The sequence below is a fragment of the Emydura macquarii genome, unplaced genomic scaffold (genome assembly GCF_026122565.2).
Source record: "Emydura macquarii macquarii isolate MOO-44397 ecotype Brisbane River unplaced genomic scaffold, CSIRO-AGI_Emac_v2 contig_2805, whole genome shotgun sequence".
Taxonomy (NCBI): domain Eukaryota; kingdom Metazoa; phylum Chordata; order Testudines; family Chelidae; genus Emydura; species Emydura macquarii.
The window spans coordinates 111055-132806 of record NW_027132942.1 but is presented as its reverse complement, the minus strand read 5'-3'; the positions used below and the strand labels follow the sequence as shown (position 1 = coordinate 132806).

Sequence of the window (21752 nt, the reverse complement as noted above, 5' to 3'; positions counted from 1 at the left end):
CCCGCGGCAGAAACAAATAAATGTGGTGCTCCCCTTTGGCCCCAGCACCTCCATCTTCCGCAATGCCAGGCGCAAAGCAATTAACCTCAGCACCACGTGGGACGAGGCAGAGTAATGAACTGGGGAAAGGTTGACAATGGCGCGCGTGACGGAACCATTCCGGGTACCAGCCTTTCAGGGTGTCTACACTGCAACTGGACACCCGCGGCTGGCCCGGGCCATCTGGCTTGGGCTAAGGGGCTGTTTAACTGCAGTGTAGACAGGCTCGGGCTGTAGCCTGAGCTCTGGGACCTTCCCACCTTGCAGGGTCCTAGAACCTACATCGCAATTAAATAGCTCCTTAACCCTAGCCCCGCTATGTCCCCCTCTCGGCAAGACCATGTATAGCCCTTTGAGCCGGTGATTGCCTTCCAGTTAACAGAGCCAGTCCTTTTGCACAAGCAATACAGGCTCATGCTTTGAGATTCAGAGGTCTCAAGCTCAGTCCTCAAAGATGACCCACCACCAGAGTCCTCGCAGACACAAACTCATATTCTCTTGATATCAGCCAAAAAAAAAAAAAAAAAAACCACTTTCACAAACCACTACAGCCACTGACTAAAACTCATCTCTACCTGTAAAACTCGGGGCAAGTGTTCCGAATTTGAGAATGTTCTGCCTATGCCTGGAGGTCTGTCCACGACGGCTCCCTCTGATCCCCAGCGGCTTTCTGCAGAACGGCACGGGTGTCTACACCGCTGACTGGAGCACAGAGGTGCAGCCGGAAAGGGAACAGCTGGCAGCTGGCCAAATGAGAAAAAGACCCAGAAACAGCCCAGCACAGAGTGGTTCTGGGATGATGGTCCTGGGAAAAGCTTTTGAAAAGTTTAAAAAGAAAAAAAAAAAAAGTCGTCATAGAAGCGGGTTGAGAAAACCCTGATGAAACATGACCTCATCGGAATTTGCCAGTTGATCTAAATCAAAGTGTTTTGCAAGGATAATGTGACGAAGGTGTGACAGATTGTAGCCAGGAGTTCCAGCCAGGGCCTGTCTGACAGGCCAACAAGAAGCCAAGGCAGCGGGAGCCTGGGCTCTCAGATTCACAGCTCCCCCAGACAGCACAGGTTTCCAAGGTCTGTGGCTCCAGGGCAGTCAGCCAGGCGGACTGCCCCATGGTTGGGGACCCCAGGGCTTTGACTATCCACCGAGAATTTGGAACTTTTTTGACTTTCATTCTGAAGCGGAACAAAACCAAAAAGTTTTGAACTACCAAGATCATCCACAAAACTAAAGGGCCAGCTCCAACCTGCCCTGCAACAGATCCCCTCTTATCCACCCCCTCCTTCCCGCCCAAACTAAAGAAAAGATCCTGAAATGATAAGTCACCCGACAACCCTACTCCCAATCCGAGTTTTAACCTCAAAAACAGAGACATGCAAGAGACTCCATGGAATCCGCTAGGGACTTCGCTGCTGCTACTGATCTTACGTGGAAGGCACTCAGATACGGCGGTGATGAACAAAAGATAGCTCGCTGTTCTGAGATTGAGAGAGAGCTGTAGAGCCCAGGTGAAGATTTGCAGTAATGGGGGCCGAAAGTGGGGCTTCTAAATTCACATTTAGGCACATAAATAAACAGCCTGGTTTGTCAAAGGGCCAAGCACCCAGCAGATCTCAGTGCTGGAGGGAATCTCTGGTGGATCAGCACCTCTGAAAAGCAAGCTGCTTATTTATGTCAACGATCAGGACATAGGCATGGCAGTCAGGCCTAATGGCTGGAACAGAAGTTGGGAGCCAGGAATAGGAGCCCAGGGTCAGAGCCAAGGGGGAGAGCTGGGTTATCTAGAGGAGGGCAAGGCTGGATCCAGGGAAGGAGTAAGGCTGAGAACAAGCAGGCAGGGGAGTTAAGGCAGCAGCGGGCGAATGCTTCGAGCAGCTATTAGCCTAATGGTGCAGCTGGGCTGAAGAACTGATTGGAGGAACCAACAGGCACATCAGGTGGTCTGGCCACGTCAGGGGATTCTGCTGAAAGCCAAGAGCGACTCAGCTGAGAGTCCTCTGTTGTTCACCAGGGAGGTGGAGCTGGCCTGTCCCAGGCTCAGCTGCCAGCCCTCTTTCCTGACAATTTAGGAGCCTCAATTTAAAACAGCTGCTTTTGGAAGGCTTGACCTCCCCCGACGCAAGCTCACAGGGGTGAGCGTAACGACAGCTTTGTCCAATGGCCAGGGTCCCTATCCAGTGGCTGCTTTCCAGGAGTCCTCCCCATTTCTCCTGCAAATACCTCTCGGTCATGGTACTTCACTTGCAGCTAACGGGGACGTATTTTCTGTCCACATCCTTCCTGGCCACATGGGCTCAGGCATGCAAAGGCCTTGCTTTTTCTGTTGGGTTTGCGTTTGCTCCCCTCGGGGAGATATTCATGGGGTGAGGCTGGTTTCTTCGGCAAGCTTTGGCTGAAGCACTCACAGCTACCAGCTTTGATCTGATTTTTTTGCTCCAAGGCAGTTTCCCTTCTTCCCTTCGACTGCTAATGTCTGGATGTCAAATCTACAGCTTCTAAACCCAGAGGCCACATGCGTGTGGGAAAGGGACGGCTCTTCAACATCTCCTGGCTAACGGAGACGGCTCGTTATAGCATGTTGCCTCTCAGGATCAAGGATGCTCGAACACTGCCACTAGGCGGGAGCAGCATTAAAATTCTTCTTTAATTCAGGCTCCCTTAAGGAGAGGTTGGTTTTAAGCATGTTCCAAGCCCCAAATCCTGAAGTCAAAGATGTTGCCGTGAACTGATTGGTGTGTGCCCTTGATTGGGTGGAATCAGAAGGGCACAACTGTGTCAAAGACCCTATACTGCTAATGGAGAGTCTCCTTTCATTCAGGGGGCTGTGCTGGAGGAAGCAGGAGGACCTCAGTTCTTTCTCTGCTACTGTCACCTTATCCCCTTGGCAATCCCAAACAGCAGCAGAGAGCATCAAGCTGTGAGGGCTTCTATCCCCTCTCTCACAGCAGAAGCAGCTGGCTCTAGAATTCCCAGACAACAGCCGGGAAACATTTCCAGCCACAGAGATCTAGACTAGCCTTCGTAGCTGGAGGTAGAGATCAGCTGTTCCCGCTAACACAGAACTCTCTCCATTAGATGCTGCTCCTGGAAACCAGTCCAGGGTCAACCCCAGGTTGGGCTGAATTGCGTGTAGCTCAGTTGTGTGTGGCTATGAGGCAGCGCTGTGATACAACAATCCATGCAAGCTAGTCCTCCAATGCTATCCCACAGTCCCCCAGAATCTTCTCAAAAGGGAGCCTGTCTTGTCCTCTGTCTATCCTCTTCAGCCAAGCAATGATTCTGGTGGGGAGCCACCTGCCCTGTACCTTCACCTCAGTTTGGGCCTTTTCCTTCCATAATCCCCCAGCAGGCAAACAAGTTCCCCCAGAATGCCATGTGCAATTGCACACCGCATACCAGACGTTGCAGCTGAGCTGGAGATCCACAGGATGTATGCTTAGAAGTCAATGTTTCCAATACACGGGAGCGCAGCGTCAGCTTAGAGGCAAGGGGTAAGAGCGCCGCCCCTGTCCATGCATGTACATTGATTCTGGATGCACGGCCTTGCATTAGTGTGCATTGTGCCAAGTTCTTGAGACAGACTCCATTTATTTAAGTATCTACAAGGCATGCTCCTGAAGTGTGGAACAGTTTCCCAAGGGAAGAAATAGAAGCCCCATTAGTTAAGTCATTTGAAACCGCACTGGAGAATAGAAGAACATCATTGGAGCCATGCCACGTGCCACCAGCTGCTCAATAAGCCTGCATTGGTCTTTTCCATCCCAAATTTCCATGGCTTTCTCAACAAGGTAACTAAAATAGAAACCCTATTTTAGGCTCGCAAAGCACTGTGATTCACTAGCGCCATGAACACCAGGGATCCTAGAAATCCATTTCCCATGGAAGAATGTGGAAAAACACAGAATTTGCACTGTCACAGAGAATCTTAAGGTTTACATTTTGTGAAACTAAAACCCAAACTTTCAGTAAAATTTAGTTAATCGTTAACGTACCAGTGTCACTTATTCAATGCGTTGCAGGCTCCCCCTCTTGGGGTTGATTTTTGAATGTGCGTTTAAATTTACCGCAGACCCCCGTTTGTCTGATCTAATTGGGACAGAGGCCAGATCGGACCATCAAAAATTGGGATGCTCAGAATTGGCAAAGAGTTTTCCATCCCTTCTTTTAAGAGGGGGAGGGGCTCGGGCGGTCAGTCCCATGTGGAGTTGACAGCTGGAGCCCAGATGACCAGCCGAGCCCTGCCACTGGTAGTTAGGTTAATACAGGGGGCTGGATATGGAGGCTCAGATAAATGGGGTTCTATTGTATATCATCAAAACATTATGTTCAACTGATACCTCTCTCTCTCTCTATATATATATATTGTGGCTAGGGAAACTAAAGTTCAGCGTTTCATTTTAATCATGGAAAAACACAGATTATTGGGTTTTTAATCCGAGGTTTCTTTTTTTAAAAATCACAGAAAACTAGGATCCCTGATGATCACTATTTCTTCTGATGCTTAAAGCTTCCGGGAAGATGAGAGAACCAAGCGTTGCTCACTTCATCAGAAAAGAAACCGCTTCCAAGAGCGCCCTGTGGGCTTGGCAGATGGGTTCAATACAACTGAACCGTGGAGAGGACGGACTGCTCTCTAGGGGGAAGTTTATTTATGGAGCCCGTATGCTTCATGAAGCTGCTGAGAACAGCGCTAGCAATCTGTACAGAAACAGGATTGCTAATAGACGTCCGTCAGAACAAACAATGAATCCCAGATACCGATGAGCGAACCCAACATAGACTCCAATCCCTGATCTCCCCAAAGAAGGCAGATGAACCTGATTAGCGTGTGTGATATTATCACCACAGTTACCTATAGGAGTAATGAGGATTAAATCTACAGACGGGCAATTAAGAGGGCTAGTTCACAAACTTGTTGCCTCTGGGAGCTGGGTTAGGTTACAAGAGCATATTTTTGGTGGGCCACATCCGATTTGCCCTCATCGATAAAGCCACATGCCCTTGTAGCCCACAAGTAGAGCTAGGAGTGGACGAGCACGGCATGCCACAAGTCGGGGTGAACTAGCAGGGCATGCCATAGGTCAGGGGTGAGGTGCATTGCCACAGCTATTTACAGGAAGCTTGAGTAGCACCTGTCCACACACCCTACCTGGCTCTAGCTAATGCTAGGAGCCCCTTCCCCCCCACAAAGCACCAAATGTAGGGGGAAAGGATTCAACACACTGCGAGTTCATAGTGTCACTCGATTAAGCCAGCTTTGTCCTGCAGCCAGCTTATTCTCCTCGCCTTTCCAAGGAATGTTAAGAATAAGATGCAAAAATCCTTTAACAGAGAAAATAATCATCCATGGAAATCAACTGGAATCTTTAAATCACAGCAGGATTATTGGCTGAAAGACATGTTGCAGTTCAAGACACAGCGTGATACATTCACGGAGAGGGGTGGTGTGATGAGACTGCCTACAAAAGCACACAGCTGATTTGCGACTGCTAGCTACAAATACCTCCAACGGCCTGTGATGGGACACTAGATGGGGAGGGCTCAGAGTTACTACAGAGAATTCTTTCCCAGGTGTCTGGCTGGTGGGTCCTGCCCACGTGCTCAGGGTCTAACTGATGGCCATACGTGGGATTGGGAAGGAATTTTTCCCCAGGTCAGATTGGCAGAGATGCTGGGGGGGAAGGGGGTTGCTTTCCTCTGCAGCATGGGGCACTTGCAGGTTTAAACTAGTGTCAGTGGTGGATTCTCTGTCACTTGAAGTCTTTAAATCATGATCTGAGGACGTCAGTAACTCAGCCAGAGGTTCGGGGTCTATTTCAGGAGTGGGTGGGCGAGGTTCTCTGGCCTGTGATGGGCAGGAGGTCAGACCAGATGATCACAACAGTCGCTGTCTGAAGCAAGAACTACAGTCCTCTTACCTATCCTAGTAGGAAAGATGTCCTCGTTGTTAATGAGCATCTCGATCCATTCCATCAGCATACACATGTACCGGGGTGCTGACAGCTTGGTCGGCCTCTTGTACTTGTGATCGTCCTGCCACCTGTATTCGTACTTGAACCCACCGGACATGATAGGGCAGCTCTTCTCGGTGCAGAACTCCGATATCGTCCCATAGATGAGGTTTATCCTGTTGAAGAAGTCAACCACGTGCACCGCTATCCAGTCATTAATATTCTCCCCAGGAGGCAACTGGACCACGGTCTTCAGATCCAGCCCGGATTTGAGAGAGGCCTGGGCTTTCTTGTAGAGTTCAAACCGCTGGGTGCCAGGCTCAAATTTCTTACGGGGGCGAAAGGTTTTGTCTTTGTTGAAAACTTGGTTCAGGCACAAAGCCATTCTGGGCTGGGGTGGCCAGGTTTAAAAGGGCAGCGACTCGTCCCAGGCAGACTCCTAGCCCGGAAGCTTCAGGGTGGACATCGTGGATTTCTGAAAAGAAAACGGACAGAGAGAAATTTCGAATCAGTTATTCATGAAGCCAACCATCCCGGGCTCTCCTTTTTGAGACGGCTCACGTCGAACTGACGGCACATTCAAGAGAATGGATGGCCTGGTGGCTAAGCTGCTGGATGTAGACTAAGGGAATCTGGGTTCAGTTCTTGGCTCTACCCAGACTCCGTGTGTGACCACGACCAAGTCACATGAACCCGCTCCCCCATTCCTCAGTTTCCCTATCTGCAAAATGGAGAGAATAATCCTGTCTTTGTCTTGTCTATTGAGATTGTAAGGTCTTGGAGGCAGGGAGGTATTTACAGCATCTACGGCACTGGGGACCCTAAGGTCAGTGGAGGCCTTCTGGTGTTGCCATAATGCAAATGGTAAGAAATGGTCGCTGCTGGCGCTACCACACCTGGCCTCTTGCCAAGTTTTGCATGTGAACGATGGAGGCACCTGTGTGGAAAGCCTCTTCGTAAATCAATAGCCCTTGAGTGACAGCATGATCTTTACAGAAAAAGACTCTGCTGAACCCGTACCTCACGGGCAATGAAACAGCTCCTGCTGTAAAGCAAAAAAAAAAAAAAAACCCGCAAGATCAAAAGTGTTCAAGTCAGTTTCGCCCCCGCCCCCTCTGCTGTCCAATCATTGCTCAAATAGCTGGGTGTTGATTTCCTTTTGGAGCAAGAGTGAAGCTTCCCAGCCCATAAAAACGCTCTCTCTGACCAGCCCCTGCGGCCAGCGCGGCAACTCCCCCAGGGATCGGAACTGAGTTCAGCTCTCTGGCCAGTCACACCGTGACCGCTCTGATATTTATTTGAAATGGAGTTTGTGTTTTCCTTTGTTTTGTTTTGTTTTTTTAAAGCTCCCTTAGGCCCCCAATCCCCCTGTACGACTGTGTCCCAAGTGACAGTCCAATGGAGTGTAACACTGGGACATAAAAAGATTGATTCCCCATCCATGCAGCTGAAACACAAGGTAGATTAGCAAGACACAGTCTGCCTCCTCTTGCTAGAGCGCTGGGTGGCTTCAGCCCCCATCTGTACCTTGCTTTAAAATAAAACGGTCATGTCAGGTCTGAAGCTCGTTGTGGCGGCCAGTTCTGCATCCTGGCGTCAGCAGAGGCAGGTTGACAAAGCCCTGGCTGGGATGATTTAGTTGGGGTTGGTCCTGCTTTGAGCAGGGGTTGGACTGGATGACCTCCTGAGGTCCCTTCCAACCCTTATCTTCTATGACTCACAGATGGGATGGCCATGGGGGCTTGTCTGGAGGTCACCCTGAACACTACCGTGAATTGGGGGATCGCGTGCCAGTCTATAAACCGCCAATTATGCGCCCAGTTGCCTTTCTGAATTTTACTGCTGTGGAAGCAGAGGGCCTGCATTTCTCCTGGACTCAGAATATGAGCTGAAATCTGTGCTTGGGTTTCAAACATCCAAAGGGCTCTGCAAACATCACCGATCAGTGATTGCATTGCCCTACAATGACCAGCATCAAGCCTATTAAGCACAATGGAGCCCTGATCTCATTTTGCCAGGCACTGCACAGCCGCCTAGTAAGAGACAGTCGCTCCCCGGAAAAGCTTGCCATCCACACTGATACATCGGAGTGTGGAATCAAAGAATTCATCATAAAATTGATTAATAGAATGCCTGGTCTGAAACTGGTCATAGAAGGCCTGGCCTGAAGTTGTAGCCTGAAACTGAAATAGAAGCCCCAGGCTAAACCATTAACAGAATGCCTCAACTGAAATTAGGATAAAGATGTTAAAATCCCACAAGAGGTCTCTGAACCACACCCGAGAGGCAAGTCTCTGTTATGAGCCTTAAGCCTTATTGAAGTCTGAACAGACTTCACCTGTTTTGATAAGTACCAGTACCTGCCCCCCTTTGTCTTACTGGCCCCATAGAGACTTACTCCATACAAATTAGCATTTGAACAAGTATTGTGTCACCACCCATCTTCGGGTGTTAGCCAGGGTCCCTGAAAACCTGATTGTATAATCAAGTGACTCATTGGGCGTTCCTGTGAGGGCGTCTGGTGTGTCCCACTGTGCATTGTGATTGTCTTTCCTGTTAAGTATAAACTGTTAATCAAATTCCACTATACGATCAACATGTAAATGAACCTAAGCAACCCCTATATAAGTCTTTTGTATCTGGTAGCCAGGGGAAGTACATTTGCCCAGCATCCAGACATGCTGCTTGACTTCCCTATAGCCACCTGGGTTTTCCCTATGGCTATAGTATTCCCCATAGCGATGGTTATGTGATTGTGTGTGTCACAATTAAAGCTGCACCCGATCCAACTCTAAAATGTAGCAGTGTGATTCTTTTCCACGACAGGAGCAAGGGTCGGAGAGGAACTAAGGGCACAACTAAGCAACTTGCCCAAGGTCACAAGCAGAAGGGAGTTCCAGCCCAGCACCCAATTCACTTGACCACAATGCCACTCACAATAATCAACGGTCACGGATATACACCCGGCTCCTTCCAGCCCAAAGGATCCCAGAAGGTGCTTTGCAGACTTGGTTACAAGGTATGTTGGAATCACTTCTCCCACTAGAGAAGAGCAAACGCTGCTGTGTGCCGTTAAATAGCTGCCAGGTTCCACCCGAGAGGCAACAGACAGAAGTATTGCTAGAAGTCAACGGAGTGCGGGGGAGGCGATTTCCTCTGATGGCGAGTTATCCAGACATCAGACTACGTACAACTCCCCCCCCCCCCCCCCCCCCCCCCCCCCCCCCCCAAATTCTGTCTCCAGTTCTTCCCGGGGGAAAATAGCTGGTTGCTGCTGATCATCTTTTCATTGTGGATGACCTGTGCCTCCCCCGATACGCTTACCCATCTGGACACCGATGCAGGAAAGCAATGGTGAAATTCCCCCCTGTGCAGAAGGCAGCACAAGACTCCATTGCCACTGGCGCACAGGCCTTTTCTCGCCCCTCTGGCCAGGGGCGGCTTCCACGTCACCCGAGAGGCCAAGCGTTGCTCTCACCGAAGCAGAGCACCCTCCACTAAAACCAGCGAGAACTGCACCTCACGGCTGATGAGCAGAAGCTGACCTTCGCGTGGGAAACAACGCTCAAGCCCTCCGAGGCTGCATTCAGTGCCCACTTTATGGCAGTGCTGGGAGGAAACGGGGACATCTGGGACCGGCAGCAGACCCTCTAGATGGCTACGGCTCAAAATCAGTCCAGCAGCATCACCCCTTCCTGCCTAGCAGCACAGAATGGCCCGGGGGGGGGGGGGGGGGAAGAGGGTGCTGGATTTTAACCCAAAGCATCCACACAGTTACTGACCCTGAAACCATTGCCTGATAAAGCATGTGCCTTATCTTGTATTTTCCTGCATGGCCATCATGTTTTCAAGGCGCATCCTGCTGATACGGATATGCTTCCCATGACTGTAAGTCTTCAAAATATTTAGGATTACAGCTGCTTCTAAAATATACCGCCGGGGCCCCATCCAGCAAAGGGCTAAAGCACATGTTTAACTTTAACCATGCGATTTACCGGACTCCCATGGACGTCAACAGAACTATTCACGTGCTGACAGCTATGCAGGTCCTTCTGTACTTTCACTAGATCCGTGCCTTAAATATAATTAGTAGACACCTATACAGTAGAACCTCAGAATTATGACCCACCAGAGTTATGAACGGACCAGTCAACCACACACCTCATTTGGAACTGGAAGTACGCAATCAGGCAGCAACAGAGACAAAGCAAACACACACACACTGTACTGTGTTAAACGTAAACTACATAAAAGGGAAAGCTTTTTGAAAAAGATTTGACAGGGTAAGGAAACTGTTTCTGTGCTTGTTTCATTTGCATTAAGCTGGTTAAAAGCAGCATTTTTCTTCTGCACAGTAAAGTTTCAAAGCCGTATTAAGCCAATGTACAGTTGTAAACTTTTGAAAGAACACCCAGAACTTTTTGTTCAGTGAGACAAACATTTCAGAGTTACCAGCCTCCAATCCCGAGGTGTTCGTAACTCTGAGGTTCTACTGTACACACAAAATACTATTCAGGCATTGGTAGTGACTCCATAGTTAAGGTCACATTGAGGTATGCACTTAAAGTAGGTCTAAAAGTCCCCTCACACAATGGATCAGAGCCTCAAATTGTTGAAATTAGCATCTCTCCACTAACATCAGATATTCATAGAGTTTAAGGCCAGAAGGGATCATTATGATCATCTAGTCCAATGGTTTTTAACCTTTTTGCATTTATGGACCCCTAAAAACTTTCAAATGGAGGTTAGACATAGTGTGCAGACCCCCAGGGATCTGCGGACCACAGGTTGAAAACCACTGATCTAGTCTGACTTCTTGTAGGACGCAGCCCAGAAAATTTCACTCACTGACTTATTTTAGCTATCTTAGAGTTTTATCCATGGTCTCTGAGCGCCTTCCATGTAAAATCAATTGCAATAACAAAGTCCATAGTGGGCTTCATAGAAGAGCTCCAGAGGGGTAGCCGTGTTAGTCTGTATACAGCAAAAATGAGAGTTCTGTGGCACTTTAAAGACTAACAAATTTAATTTTAGCAGGCATAAGCTTTCGTGAGGCTCAGCTCACTTCGTCAGATGCAGAGGTAGAAATGAGCTTCATAGAATCTCTGACATTTCTCCCTTTCCAGGTGAAGACTGGTTGGGTTAGGTTTTTTCCTGGGCGGAGCAAGGGCTTGGGATAAAAGGGGTGTTTGACTTGTGAGCATCACTTATGGTGGGAAGGCTTTCCTTCCTCAAGTCCATGAGTAGGTCTACGCTTTTTGCTGGAGGGCTAAATTCCAGCTTGAGGAGAAGTAGCCACGCTAGGTCTGATGAAACTAGCGCACTAAAAACAGAAGCATGCAGCAGGAGGGGCTAACCACCCCAAGTACATCCTTGTGGTCTCGGATCGGCTTGTACTCAGGGCAGCCGGCCCCTTTCACCACTCACACCCCCGTGGCTACACTTCTCTTTTAGCCTGAGCCATGAATCTCCGAAGGGGGGCTCAGCAAAAGCATTTCGGCACCTCTGCCATAAAGCATGCCACATAAAAAGTGAAAAGTATGATCCAAGAAGATAGTAGGTTTCTCCAATCATTAAGCTGTTATTTGTACGATTGTATTATAATGCTCTTTCCAACTCATTTATACTCAGTGGGAAATGACTCTCTCTTCTCCAGTAACCAGCTCCGGGGACATATTTCATCACACAAACTTATTCCACTATCACTTTCTTGCTACCATACAGGCTGATCTCTTTTATCATCAGGCAGATGGATGTGGATTTCATTTTTAGATGTTTATGGTCTTACTAAAACCCAATTAAAATTAATGACGCTATTAAACGCCTGTCATGTGTTTCTTTTACAGTGTCTCTGTGAAAGAAATACATGAAGTGATGGACCGGAGCAAGCTGATTTCCTAATGCTCAGGTCCTTTGGTTAATCTGTAATGAAGGCAGCACATGCCTGAATGTTTCATTCTAGACGGTAAACCCCAAGTGCAGTCAGCACCTACATGAGCTATTTACCGTGAACTTATTGCTTCTTGAACCGCTGTCGGCACTGCTGCCAAACTGCTAAATCATCCCAGCTGCACAGGCCTTGCAAATCCCGATAGGAATTTGGAAGAAAACAGTTCTTTAGAAACTTTTTATTTTTTTTGGTTTAAAGTAGAGGCAAGTCATTTCCTGTGATAGCAAGTCAGTCTGTAGAGCCGCAAACCTACAAGGGATCTAGGTCACACCTCGATCTCCCTCAACAGTGGTTGGTTTAGTACCAGCGCAAATCTTGGACGGGGAGGGTAAAGCACAGGCTCAAAGTCCAGCGACCTGGGGGTGAATGAAATCCTGGCCCCACTGACGTTGGGGGAGTTTTGCCATCCACAGCAACGAGGCCAGCGATTGCAGCCTTGGATTCTAATCCCAGCTCTGCTTCTTGTGGTTAAGGCACTGAAATGGGACTCAGCAGAGCAGCATTCAATTCCCGGCTCTGCCACAGACTCCCCACATGACCCTGGACAAGTCACTTTGCCCCTCTGTGCCTCAGTTTCCCCATCTGCAGAATGGGGATTATAAATATTTCTCGGAGGGGTGTTTTGAGGGCCAGTTCATGAAGACTTGCAAAGGAAGGTGCTATACAAGTATAAAAATATTATTATTTGTAAGGGGCTAATGCTCTCCACTGTGGTTTTCCCTAAATGGTTTCACCCAAAGGCCTGGAAATCAATTCCCTTGACTTCAACAGACTTTGAAGAAAGGAAACGAGCAGTTAAAAGTGTTAGGACCAAATATTCCCCTAGGAGCAGCCTCTGATTTTGGGCGCCCAACTCTGTTTATAAAGGGTGAACAAACACACAGCAGGGCTGCTGATGTTCCAGCCATGCCCATGTGCTCAGGACTGATCTATATAAAGAGTAGGAAGATGGATGTTCATGTCTCAGCTGACACGCAGAGATCAGTGGCATCTTAGCTGGTCTCTGAATTCCACGGCCGTGTTCTCCTTGGAAATCAGACCATTCTAGGAGGCTCAGGGTGGAAGAGTCTGGGTCCTGATTATCAGGATATGCTGCAGTGGCTTCTTAAGCGTTTAGAAGGAGCTGCAATGCAGTAAGCTCAGACAGCAGCCTCACACCATTAGACACACGCCTCTGACCTCTCCCCACCTCTTCGTTTAATGCATCCTGACACAACGCCTTGCCCGAGAGGGGCACATTTTTGCTTTTAATTTTCACATTAAAAAACAAACTCCTTTCCAAAACATCAAATCCAGAGGGGAAAGACCAAGCAGCAGCTGCTACAATCTACTGCATTACAGCAGGTCCCTACAAAGTCCGTCAAGGATACAGCTGAAATAAAACTAAACCTGGGGCAGTCTAAACCCCAGGCCGATGGGGAAGGGGACTTGGGATCAGCCTCCTGCATGCTAGTCCTGATTTGCTGCTGCATTTGGGCAAGACACGCCGCCTCGCTTAGTTTAATACTTCTCTGTCTTAGCGGGGTGTTTTGCAAGGCATCACTGAGCTGCAAGCCTGTAGCGGGGCACTCACCTCTTGAACTCCTCCAAAAGGCAGGGTACAGTACTGCATTCCTTTTCTCACCCCTGGTGCCGCCTGCAGGCAGCCGGCCGATCTCGGGGCCTTCCGTAGCTTGGCCCAAATTCCAGCCAAATTCCAAGTCTGAACGACCCTTCCAGGGTATTAAAGAGTCCAGTAGATCAACCGTCTATTTGCCCTCGCTAGGGGGTCTTCAGCCTAGCTCCAGGCCCTGTAAATTGAGCCCTTTGTTCGGGCTCCCATATAAGCCCCATCTCCTCTGTGGGGTTTACATCAGTGGCTGATGGAGGAACCTGGCTTGCCCATTGCGCCGGGTTCCAGCCCAGGGACCCTATGCACAACGGCCATGTTCTGCCCACTCCAATCCATCACTGCTATTCCCCTGGGTTTCTTCCTACCAGGCCCTTTATCTCCAGCCCTAGCTCAGGCCCATCATCCCAGGGTCCTCTCTCCCCAATCCCAGCTGTGTGGGCTCAACCAGCCATAAACTCTAGGGTCAGGCCCCTGGTACCACAGAGGATTGCACACCTTCTCTCCTCCAGTCCCAACCAGGGACTGCTCTGCTAAGCCCCAGGCAGCTCCTTTTATCTGTGTTGGCAGGGCCCTGATTGGCTGTTGCTAGACCCTCTAGCCCTTGAAGGAGCAGGTCTCTGTGGTTTTCCAAAATGGCTGCTCTGGAGAGTCCTCTCTAGGCAAGCCTGGAGGACCCACTTTTGCTGCTCTATTCGTCTCAGCTCACTGTTTCTTGGGGTGGGGTGTAAGAGTACCCCATCACAGAGCCCCAAATGAAAGGCACTGTAGACACACCAAGTACGGTTATTCCAGCAGGGGCTGCTGCATAAGAGAAAGCAGGCTTACTTCATGGCAGGGTGGTCCAGTGGCTCAGGCCCTAGACTAAGAACCAACATAGATGAGTTCTCTTCCTGGCTCTGCTACAGCCTCCCTGTGTTACTAGGGGCTAGTCATTTCATGCTCTGTGCCTCAGTTTTCCCCTCTGTAAAATGGAGACAACGACAGTTGTCGGCACCTGTAGTGTGGCAGGTTAAAAGTACTATACAAGTATTTTATTTTTTAAACATTTGCCTTGTTATTGATCAGAGAGGCCCAGAAATCCTCCCTTTGGATCAAGATCATCCCTGTCAACTATTCATAGCGTAGCTGCAATGCCACGCAGGGACTGAATCATGCAGAGAATGCAGAACTGATCTGACATGATAGCCTTTTGCTAATTTATCCTCGTGACTGGGAGACCCACTGCAAATCAAATCTGCCGAGTCACAGACCATTTCCTTCTCAGCCGTTCTTTAATCATGGATGAGATTTCCCAGTTTGCAAGGACGTGCGCTGGAGTGCATCAACGAACCCTTCAACCTTTGCCCTGGTTACAGCCGCTGGCATAGCTGAACCAACGCAACCCCCAGTGCAGGCAGACAGTGCGGCTGTTTGTACCAACCCATATTCCCCTTGCTTGACGCCGTGGTTGGTTGCTACCAGTGCTAATCAGAATGTAGCCCATCTGCATAGGGATTTGCCTGATCTATGGCCCCTGTTACCCTAGTACTGGAGCATCTCATGATCTGTAATGCATTTATCCTCCCCACACCCCTGCACAGTAAGGAAGTGTATTATCCCCATTTTACAGATGGGAAACTGAGGCTCGACCGCTCTAAAAAGCCTGTGACCAACCAGATTGAATCCAAGTCTAGCCCCCTAACCCCTGAACAATATGGCCCCTCTGTACATAAGAACATAAGAGCTGCCACACTGGGTCAGACCATGGCCCATCTAAATCAGCAGCCTGTTGTTGACCTGTACCAGAGCTTCACAGGGCCTGGACAGAAAGGGCAATTATGAAGCAGTCCACCCCCGTCTTCTACTAGTCAGAGGGCTAGGCTGCCCTGAGCACTCCTCCAGCTGGTGAGATCTTCCGTTTGCTATTGGTTTCTTGCTGAGCGGTCAGGAGAGACCACCAGGTTTTGGTTGTGTGGCTTCGCCAGGTTCCACGCTCCGATAGTTGTTTGATTGCATGGAAATCGGTCCACTGGAGGCACCTTGAGGTCACAGAGCCTCTCAAATCAACCCTCAGCACCTAAACGTCAGGAGGGCATCCTCCTCCTTCCCCCAGAGTTTGGGGACACTGGCACCCCGGATTCTGCTTGGGGCGCATTGCTACCAGTATTGCAGTGAAGAATTAGATTTAGCCTTACAATAGCACCCAGAGGCCCCATTGTGCCAGGGGCTGTACATGCACCGGGTGAACAAAAGTCCCTGCACCACAGACTTACAGCCTTAATAGCCAACAGACAAGAGGGGAACCTGGGGCACAGGGAGGGGAAGTGACTTGTCTGAGGGCACCCAGCAGGTGACCATGGCAGGACCAGGGATAGAATCCACGTCTCCTGACTCCCAGCCCAGTGCCCGAGCCGCTCAGCCCGTCCTACAGTCTCCTGGGCATCCTTAGCACCAGCGCTCCGTCTACTTTCCCAACCCCCAACGAGGAGCACAGCCTGCAGCGTCCCGCCTCCAGCAGCACAAGGGACGGAAGCGGATGTGGGAAGCCAACAGGTGGCCGTCCCTGCCGGAGCCCCAGCTGCCTTTCCTGCTGCACTGCCCGCATTGTGAGGGGGGCCTTCCTGTTCCGGGTGGGCCTGTCTCACAAACGCCTGGGGATGCATGAAGTTGGAGAGCTACAACCCCCTTCCTCTCCCCATAGTGTTTCTTTCACCAGCTGGGATCCTGGATTTGTCTGCCAGAGAGCTGTTGTCTACACTGAGAAGCGGCACCCGTTTAGCTTAAACTGGTTTAATTAAACAAGAGAAAATCCAGAATGGTTTAAAACTGGTTTTATTGAGCTGGCTTGTGCCTGCAAAATTTACCAGCTAAACCAATGCTCGAGCCAGGGCTAAGCCAAAATAGGTGTGTCCACATGCAGAGCAGTAGCTTTGAGCCTGTCTCCACTAGCAGGTTGTACTGCTTTGACTATGGTTAAAGAGATGCAGCCCCTTTTTTCCCCCCAGTGTCGAGGTAGCTGTACTTGGAGAAAAGTGCTTTATGCTGGTAAAGCCAGGCCTGTCTGGAAGGGGGAACAAGCCATACTAGCAGAAGCACCTTTATACTGCTATCACCGTGTCCACAGTAGGGGTTGTACTGATGTAACGATCTCGGTTAAAATAATCATGCCCCTGTCCAACATAGTCATATGGGCACAACACTGAAGAAACATAGGACTTCTCCTAATAGTTTTCCATGAACAGGTTCCTGAGAAGGACATGTGTTCCTGGTGCGAGGGTCAGCTCTTTTCGCATCCGGACTACCAAAGCTCTGGGTCAGTCCTGTCAGCTGGGGAAACTGAGGCACGGAGCAGTTGCATGAGTTGTCCAAAGTCACACAGCAGGTCAGCGGCAGAGCAGCAGCAATGGAGCACTGCGCTGGGACTCATGAGACCTGGGTTGTGCTCCTGGCTGTGTGACCTGGGCAGTCACCCCACCTCTCAATGCCTGTTTCCTCTCCCGCTCTTTGCTTTTCTTGTCTGTTTAGATTTCAGGCTCATTTAAGGCAGGGACTATCTCTTACAACATGTACGTACAGCACCTAGCGCAATAGGGCTCTGGCTGATTTACAAACAACACCTAGGAATAGAACCCAGCTCTCTCTGGACTCCCAGTTCAGTGTAATACCTACTAGACCCCACGGCCAAATACAACATGAATATTCATCCAGGATCAGATGTAGAAGGAAGCCACAACTAAAACAGCACCCCAAGCTCGTCTGGCTAAGTTTCAGTTCCCGTAGTCAGCAGTCCAGCTTCAGAGACCGCCCCATACGCACAGCAACCTCTAAGCATGAGATGTGCTGCTCGCGTACGGTGTAAGGTGTGGGGCGCAGGGGAAATCAAACACAAAAGAAGAAAGGAAAGCAGCATTAATGGGGGAGGTGACAAACTGCAGGCCAAATCCTCAAACGGCCTCAGTTCTGTTCCAAGTGCTCACAAAGCAAAGTGAGGGGCACAGTATGAGAAGAGAACAGAATTCCAGCTCTGACTCCAATTGTCCCAGGCACTGGGGAAGTCACACCCTCCCTGCCTCAGTTTCCCCATTTCTAGAACTAGGGTCTGTATTTTGCACCCCTCTTCTCACTCTGTTTAGTTTGAGAGCGCCTCAAGGCCAGGACTGAGCTTCCTTGTCCATTGGAGAGCACTTAGGCCCAGATCCTCAAATATATCCTAGTTCTAGAAATGGGGAAACCGAGGCATGGAGGGGGTGGTTTGCCCAGGTGCCTGGAAGTTACCTACCTAAATATTGGTTAGGATCTGAGCCTTCATACATTGTGGGTGCCACCAGAAAGAATTAACACGTAAGTATTGTTAATAAACCATGAGAAAGACAACTCAGCAGTACAGGGTGACCAAAACTAAAAGATTAGCCAGGAAAACGCAGCCATCTGCTCATCTGCCGAGAACACAGCTTGATCCTTGATCTACAGTTCAATGCAGTGCTGAGAGGCTGTTTGAAACCTTTCATGAATTAAGCCCCTGGCGCGTGCTGGCCGTCAAACGCTCACCCAAGCATCCGATGCTGGGAACCTCAAACAGCCACGGAGCAGCGCCATCCGACCTTTAAGGCAGCGGAACAGCTGCTCTCACACTGAGCTGGAAGGAGACATTTAACACCTTAACACCCCGATCAGAACCAATTGATAGCTCTGACACACCTCAGCTTCTAAGGAGGTGCTCAGCCAATGGCAGGTCACAGATCAGAGGCCCTCAAACCCAGGCGTGAATTTCCAGGGCAGGAGAGGGAGGGAGAGAGGGCGTGTCTTTAGGAAACGCCGCACTCCATTTTGAAGCACGGAGGCCGGAAGGGATGCAAACAGCATTTGGACGAGAGTCCCCCTCCCCCCCCGAACACCAAGGCCTGGATCAACCTGTCTCTTGGAAGCTGCCTTAATCTGCACAGAGCCTGAATGTAAAACCAACTGGTCTGCATGCTCATGCAACTTTGCTCTCTACCGGACAGACTTGGTCCTGCTTATGTCTACATGTGTACCATTGTCCTCTACTGGACAGACTCAATCCTGCCCCTTTCCCAGCTCTGCACCACTGCCCGGCTCATGAGTGTACCCGATCTCTCTGGCAGCCCAGTTAAGAGTTACTCTTGGGATTGGTGCGGGGGAGCTGACAGTCACAAATTTCCTCTGTCATGCCACATGCATGTGGTTTGTGGCAGACCTTAAGGCCTGTGTATCTAATGGCTATGCTGCAAAAAAAAAAAAAAACAACAGGGAGTCTCAGGGCCTGGCTCAACTGACTGCGGGGGTTGCGGGGCTCGTCCTCCGGAGGTAAAAACAGCAGTGCTGTTCCCAAACAAGAACATCTGCACTGCTATTTTTAGCCCCCTAGCGTGAGACCCGTGAGTCAGTTGACCTGGGCTCTGAAACTCGCTGCCATGGGTTTTGGTTTTGGATGCCATGCGGCCCTACCCGACGTGGCTGTTGCACTACAGACTCCACGTCGGCCGACTCTGCGTAACAAAACAAAGAGGCCTATAGTACTCCTCCTCGCTGTCTCCGGGGCTGACCTCAGTTCCTCTGCCATTGGACTGCATGAAACCTTTTCGATTTCATGGTTTAGGGAATTCCTTTCTTTTCTCAACAATGAAATCGCAAAATCCCCTGCTGATGCAGTACTTCGATAGCAGAAGAGCATCGGAGGAGCCAGCTAGCTAGGAGAATAGGACGATATTTAGACTAGATATTAACCTCTCCGGCCAGCTGTGCCATCAGGTACCCTGCAACTGTATTAACTGTTATTGGTTGGGCTCTGATCCCACGTACACCGACACACGTGCTTATTGCTCGGCATCAGATTAGCGCCAGTGCAGGCAATGGGACATGGATGCTGACAGTGAAGCATTTGCAGGTTTGGAGCCTCGTACTGTTGTAATGCAACCATGATACCAAGAGTCGGGTGTTTGGAAACAGGGATCAGCTGAGTTGTACCCAAGTCAACGAGCCATGCCCTCTCGCGGTACAGCCTTTGAGTTTAATTAATCTAAGGGGACATGAAACGGTTTTGTATTTAAAAATGGTAACTTGGGGGCTGGTTTCTCTTCGCTTCCTGCTGAAGCCAGGCCACGGCTGCACGGCGTTGGAGGAATGGGTTATTGGCCACCAAGCCCAAATACTGTTGCAAAGGATGGAAAATTCCAGGAGATGTTCCAAGAAAATGGCTGGAAGGGGGAGATGGCTGGCTGGGGCGTGAAGGGCTGGGGGGAGAGGCCAAAGTGAACCCGCCTGGGACAGAGAAGATGATCGAACATGACCTCCACGGGGCGCAGAGCAACGGTTGCTGGCTAGATGTCATGGGAATCTGTCTGCCTCTCCCAGGAAGGTAACCTGCCACCTGGAACAATCTCAGCTGTTTAGAGACAGCCACCCCAATCACCCTAGCAACTAGGCACCCCAAGCCGGGAATCACCCCTCCGGGCTGCTTCAGTCAGGGGGCAGGCTGGGAAGTTCCAGGCAGGAGAGGGGAAACCCGTTTGCTGTGGCTGTTCCCCACCAGATCCCTCACAACTTGGAAAGCCCCATCTGTCCCCTCGTGCGAAACACAACCACCATGCAAAGAAGCTTTCTGCTTCCGGATCCTCGCCCCCCCTGCCTGGTCTTTTTCACTGCCTCCTTCACCCTGCCCACTGGCAGGCAGTCCCCCATCTGCCGCCTACATGCCTACTGCCTGCTACCACTCAGCCTGCCTGCTGCTCCCTCCCATGGTCACATCTGCCTGCCTCCCCCAAAACCCGCTGCCTCCTATCCTGCCCTGGTCTTACCGGCTGGCTCATCACTCTGCCCAGGGTAGCCTGGTGTTACCCGCCTCAGCTACTGCAACCCAGCACTCTCTTAGGTTTCGCCTCCGATCACACCTCATGGTAGTGTGTATTCCCCAAGGGACGAGGAGACAGCTCCAGTCTCTCTGGCCCCCATCACCGTAGAATCGGAGCACCTCTCACACTCTGATGTCTTTCTCCTCCCCACACCTCTGTGAGGCAGGGCAGGGCTATTATCCCCATTCCACATAGGGGGAACTGAGGCACAAAGAGGCTAAGTGACTGGCCCAAGGCCACACAGAGAGTCTGTGGCTGAGGAGGGAATTGAACCCAGGTGAGAGGCGAATGCCTTCCCTACTGGGTCAGCCTTCCTCTCACTAGCAACGCACCGAGCCGCTACAGCACATCTTCTGGTCAAATCCAAGCCCTTCCTGAACGCCACGCTCTCACTCCGACACATATGGCCCAACTTGCAGAATATGCCATTGCCCAATGACTCGCTCCATCCACCAGCGATCACAGGACATTTAACTGCAGTTTCCTCAGCATAGCCGTACAGTGGCAATTGGCCACCATCCAAACTCTGCTAAGCACCGGATACTGCTTCCAAGCTTTGGCTGTTTTGGCTCTTGGACTGCTCCGGGAAGTGACATTTACTCCACTCATCTGCTCAGAAAGCCACATTCATTCCCCCTCTGCTATCGCTGGCCCCTCGTTGCTCTCCCTGGACATCACAAAAGATGGGGGGGTCACTGAATGTTTACAACAAGCGCAACCCACTGAGCCGACCCTCGTCTGCAGCAGCCACCTCCTGAAATGCCCCCACCCTCTAAAGAAGCACCACCTGCAACTTCATTCCCGGGGTCTGAAGTTGGGGGCAATCAATCCACTTGGCGGCAGTTGCTCCTGTTCCGAGTGGGGCTGTGACACGTGCCAGGTTAGCGGGGAAAGCGTGGGGCTGGAGCTGGAGGGGGCTTTGCTGGGAGACAGCTCTTCTCAGAGCAAGAAAGCAAGACAGAAACTTCTTAAAGTTTTTTTTTTAAAAAACAAACCAATTAACAACAACAAATGCGAACTAAACACTCACCGAACTCCAGAATTGATCTGGATTAGAGACCAAATCAGCTAGCTAGATCCCTCCTGATTCCTTCTGGGCTTCCTCTAGCTCTGAGATCCCTGTGTCAAGGAAAAACTCTCACACGCACCAGCCTTCTCTGGGGTTTTCATTAAAGAAACTCTGCCTGATTTTTTTTTCCTGCCAGTGATGTCATATCCTGAGTGTGTCTAGAAGTACAGCTGCCCTAGCAATAACTGACTCAAAAAAAAAAAAAAAAAAAGAGGCCGGAGCTCACCCCGCCCCCACTACGTCTCAACCTCTGTGTTTCTTGCTTCCACCCTGTGGAATGCAG

The 21752-nt window shown here is 50.2% G+C and overlaps 1 protein-coding gene across 2 annotated transcripts in view; it reads right to left on the bottom strand.

Annotated features, from left to right (window-relative positions):
• MOB3C (MOB kinase activator 3C) overlaps nt 1-21536 on the bottom strand; it is a 50222-nt gene extending 28686 nt beyond the window's left edge. The window contains exons 1-2 of one of the 2 annotated variants that reach the window (XM_067567797.1): nt 21431-21536; nt 5958-6465 (exon numbers count right to left, since the gene is read on the bottom strand). In XM_067567797.1, coding sequence (XP_067423898.1) covers nt 5958-6375 — 418 coding nt within the window. In that variant the 5' untranslated portion in view covers nt 6376-6465; nt 21431-21536. Of the gene's footprint in view, nt 1-5957; nt 6466-13513; nt 13963-21430 lie in introns of those variants that run through there. The other variant, XM_067567796.1, reaches the window with a different exon arrangement.
• Between the last annotated feature and the right edge of the window lie 216 nt (nt 21537-21752).